At 38.3% G+C, this 3709-nt stretch overlaps 1 protein-coding gene across 4 annotated transcripts in view; it reads left to right on the forward strand.

Annotated features, from left to right (window-relative positions):
* LOC104985471 (serine/threonine-protein kinase Nek5-like) overlaps positions 1-3709 on the forward strand; it is a 62268-nt gene that overhangs the window by 21612 nt on the left and 36947 nt on the right. For all 4 annotated transcript variants that reach the window (XM_010835661.1, XM_010835663.1, XM_010835662.1 and 1 more), the window contains exons 5-7: positions 887-970; positions 1058-1128; positions 2214-2300. In XM_010835661.1, the coding sequence (XP_010833963.1) occupies positions 887-970; positions 1058-1128; positions 2214-2300 (242 nt within the window). The remainder of the gene's footprint in view (positions 1-886; positions 971-1057; positions 1129-2213; positions 2301-3709) is intronic.

Consider the following 3709-nt stretch of genomic DNA (forward strand, 5'->3'; position numbering starts at 1 on the left):
TTACTTTGCCAGCAAAGGTTCATCTAGTCAAAGCTATGTTTTTTTCCTGTGGTCATGTATGGATGTGAGAGTTGGACTGTGAAGAAAGCTGAGCTCCGAAGAATTGATGCTTTTGAACTGTGGTGTTGGAGAAGACTCTTGAGAGTCCCTTGGACTGGAAGGAGATCCAACCAGTCCATTCTGAAGGAGATCAGTCCTGGGATTTCTTTGGAAGAAATGATGCTAAAGCTGAAACTCCAATACTTTGGCCACCTCATGCGAAGAGTTGACTCATTGGAAAAGACTCTGATGCTGGGAGGGATTGGGGGCAGGAGGAGAAGGGGACGACAGAGGATGAGATGGCTGGATGGCATCACTGACTCTATGGACGTGAGTCTGAGTGAACTCCGGGAGTTGGTATTGGACAGGGAGGCCTGGCGTGCTGAGATTCATGGGGTCGCAAAGAGTCGGACACGACTGAGCCACTGATCTGATCTGATCTGATCTGAAGCGACTTAGCAGCAGCAGATCAGTTTAATAAAAAGGCTCATGGTCAGCTAAGATAAAATAAAATTATAACTAAGAAATAAACCATAACTAAGAGATAAAATTCAGCCCCCTGCATTCTGGGAGTGCGGTCTTAGCCACTGGACTACCAGGGAAGTCCCCTGTTTATCTTTTTCTGTATGCAGTGTTCCTTTTCATACCAACATGTTTGGATTGCCTTTTCACACTTCCGTTTTTCCAGCTGTAAGGAGAACATAGGATGGTATGATGGTATATCTGTTCACTTCATTCGTGTAACCACACACAAATATATTATTTCTCTCTTTGTGCATGCTATCACTGAAGATAGTTCAGTGATCAGCAGACTGCTCACTAGTTTTGTTTTATGTTCCCTCTACAGATTCTAAGTTGGTTTGTACAGATTTCTCTAGGACTGAAACATATTCACGACAGGAAGGTTTTACACAGGGACATAAAAACACAGGTAACGGCTCAGAGACAGAATCAAGAAGAATAGATCTTTTATTTTCTTGAAATATCTCCAACAACATAGCCTTTTCTGCACTTACAGAACATTTTTCTTAGCAAGAACGGAATGGTTGCAAAGCTTGGGGACTTTGGTATTGCAAGGGTCTTGAACAAGTAAGTACTTTTAAAAATCATTTTTCCTTCTGTTCATAACAGCCAAAATACGTATTTTTAGGTATCAAGAATTAAGAAGGTATTAAGAGCTTGGTTTCTCAATAATTTTGGATAATTGTTTATATAAGTATATTAAAGTATTCAGATGGTACGTTGAGATTAAAATTTGCGAGACATATCTTGGCATAGTAGAAGTGTTGGCAATGCTGTATAGTGTGATATAAGCTGATCAAATGAGATATGACTGAAATGTATGTAAAGTCAGTGAGCATTTTGTGAAACAGGAAAATTAACACGTGCTTAGGAGAGTATATTGATGCAAATGTTTCAAAAGACAGTTTGTTGATAATAAATGCCAAGAGATTTTAAATGTTCTATTTCTGAGAATTTGTTCTAAGGGAATAATTTGAAATTTGGAATAGTTTAAATGCCTAAAAATTGGGAAATAGTTAAATTTTATAAAACTTGGCACAGTCATGTACCTGAATATTGTTTAGCCACTGACATTTATGATTTTGAAGACTTTTTGATAATGTGAGAACAAAGTTTGTTGTATTAAATTTAAAATTTTAAAACCAAGAATTCTGTATTTCAAATACACTATAATCACAGCTATGTGGAAAATATGCATGGAAAAAAGACAAGAAGGAAATACATCAGAATTTTAGCACTAGTTGTTTGAGGGTAGTAAGATTCTTGGTAATTATTTTCTTCTTTATTCCCTTTTCTGTTTTCCAAATTTTAAATCATGAGATTGCATTACTTTCATCATTGGAATGAGGGAAATTTTTACATGTGAGAGTTTGCAAAATAACAATGGTACCTTTTCGTGCAGTCTTTAAGCCATAAGTTTTTTTTATTGTGTAGATTTTGGGGAAATGAATTATAAGCTTAAAATCAATTAATTTTATTACTACATTATTAATATACTATATTTTAATAATAATGCTTTATTTTAATATATGAATACATCAAATTTTGTGTTACTTTTTATACATTTTTCTTACATGTATGTGTATGTCTTAAGCCTTTTCTTACTTCAGTAATACACTATGTTATTTTATTGTTTAATATAACTTTGCTAGTACCATGGAACTTGCTAGAACTTGCGTTGGAACACCATACTACCTGTCCCCAGAGATCTGTCAGAATAAACCCTACAACAATAAAACGTGAGTTGCTGGCTTTTGGTTTGAAAGTCTCAGTAAAATCTTATGGATTCTTTCTTATGGTGCTTCATAATTTCCTTTTCCTCACCTGTGAAATGAGAATCTCTATGACTGCCTCTGACCACTTCAGTATTTCCTAAAGCTTTCAAATTTATTTAGAAAAGAGATATGTCTCTTCATCCGATGATAGAAGTGATAGAATAACATTGAAAGTTGAGGTCACTGTGATGTCCATCTTTGTGTTCGATTATCAGGCTTTCTAAGCACTGCTGGGCCTATTGCGGGAAAGTGTTGTAGATGGGTCAGGCGGAAGGTCTGGTGACCTTCCAGGTCACCAGCACAGGTTTAGGAGCCAGAAATCCTAACCTTGACTCCGTCAGCAACTCGACCAAGTCAGTCAGTCTCTGTGGGTCTCAGTTCCCCTTTCTTCAACAAAGGTGGTGTTGGCCAGGTAATTGTTAAGGCATCTTCCAGCTTTAAAAACCAACAAGCTTTGACATTTGTGGTACTAGAGCCTACTGTTTAGGAGTAATATTAATATAGTTTGTGAAAGTGTTTGTCGCTCAGTCATGTTCAACTCTTTGTGACCCCCTGGGCTGTAGACTGCCAGGCTCCTCTGTCCATGAAATTCTCCAGGCAAGAACGCTGGAGTGGGTTGCCATTCCCTTCTCCAGGGGATCTTCCTGGAGAAGGGATTGAACCCACATCTCTTGCATTTGCAGGTGGGTTCTTTACCACTAGCTTCACAAGCAGCCTTAATGTTAATATACACAGTGATAAAAGATAAAGCCAAGATAGTTTTTACTTCCATGGAAGGAGAAGGAAAACATTTCACTTTTCAAGGCTGTCTTCCAGTTGAACTAGTTGGCTTTGCAGGAAGACCAAGTTCCTTTGTGGTGTTCATTGTCTATTTATTTAGAAAAGTACCCAAGAGATATTTGACTGACTTTGAAAGAGATAAATGAAAAGCAATGCCCTAAAGAAGAGTGGTGAACATTTCTCCACATAGTAGAAGAATGGGCATTTTTGGAAGATATCCTCTGACCTAGAGAAGGGGGTTGGCCTCAAGCTGACCAGGAATGCAGTTAGTGTCGCCAGGGTGGAAGGGCAGGCTTTCGAGAGCAGAGCGCAGCAGCATTGTTTTGTTGCCTTGCACTACTTTTTAAGCATCTAAGTCAACATTTAAATATGTTGATTTGATGCTTTGAATAATTGGAAGCTCCTAGTAATAAATCATTACCAAACTGGGTTAATTCACGTAATGCACAGCAAGCCAAATGCTGAGACACTGAGGTTTGCAGCAGAGGAAGAAAGGCAGCCAGATGAGACTGGAGAACAAGTCTCAGATCTGCCTCCCCGAACGCGAGGGATTTGAGATATTTACGGGATGAAGAAGCATCGTGGTCTTAGGC

Source organism: Bison bison, unplaced genomic scaffold (assembly GCF_000754665.1).
Source record: "Bison bison bison isolate TAMUID 2011002044 unplaced genomic scaffold, Bison_UMD1.0 scf7180017864048, whole genome shotgun sequence".
Taxonomy (NCBI): domain Eukaryota; kingdom Metazoa; phylum Chordata; class Mammalia; order Artiodactyla; family Bovidae; genus Bison; species Bison bison.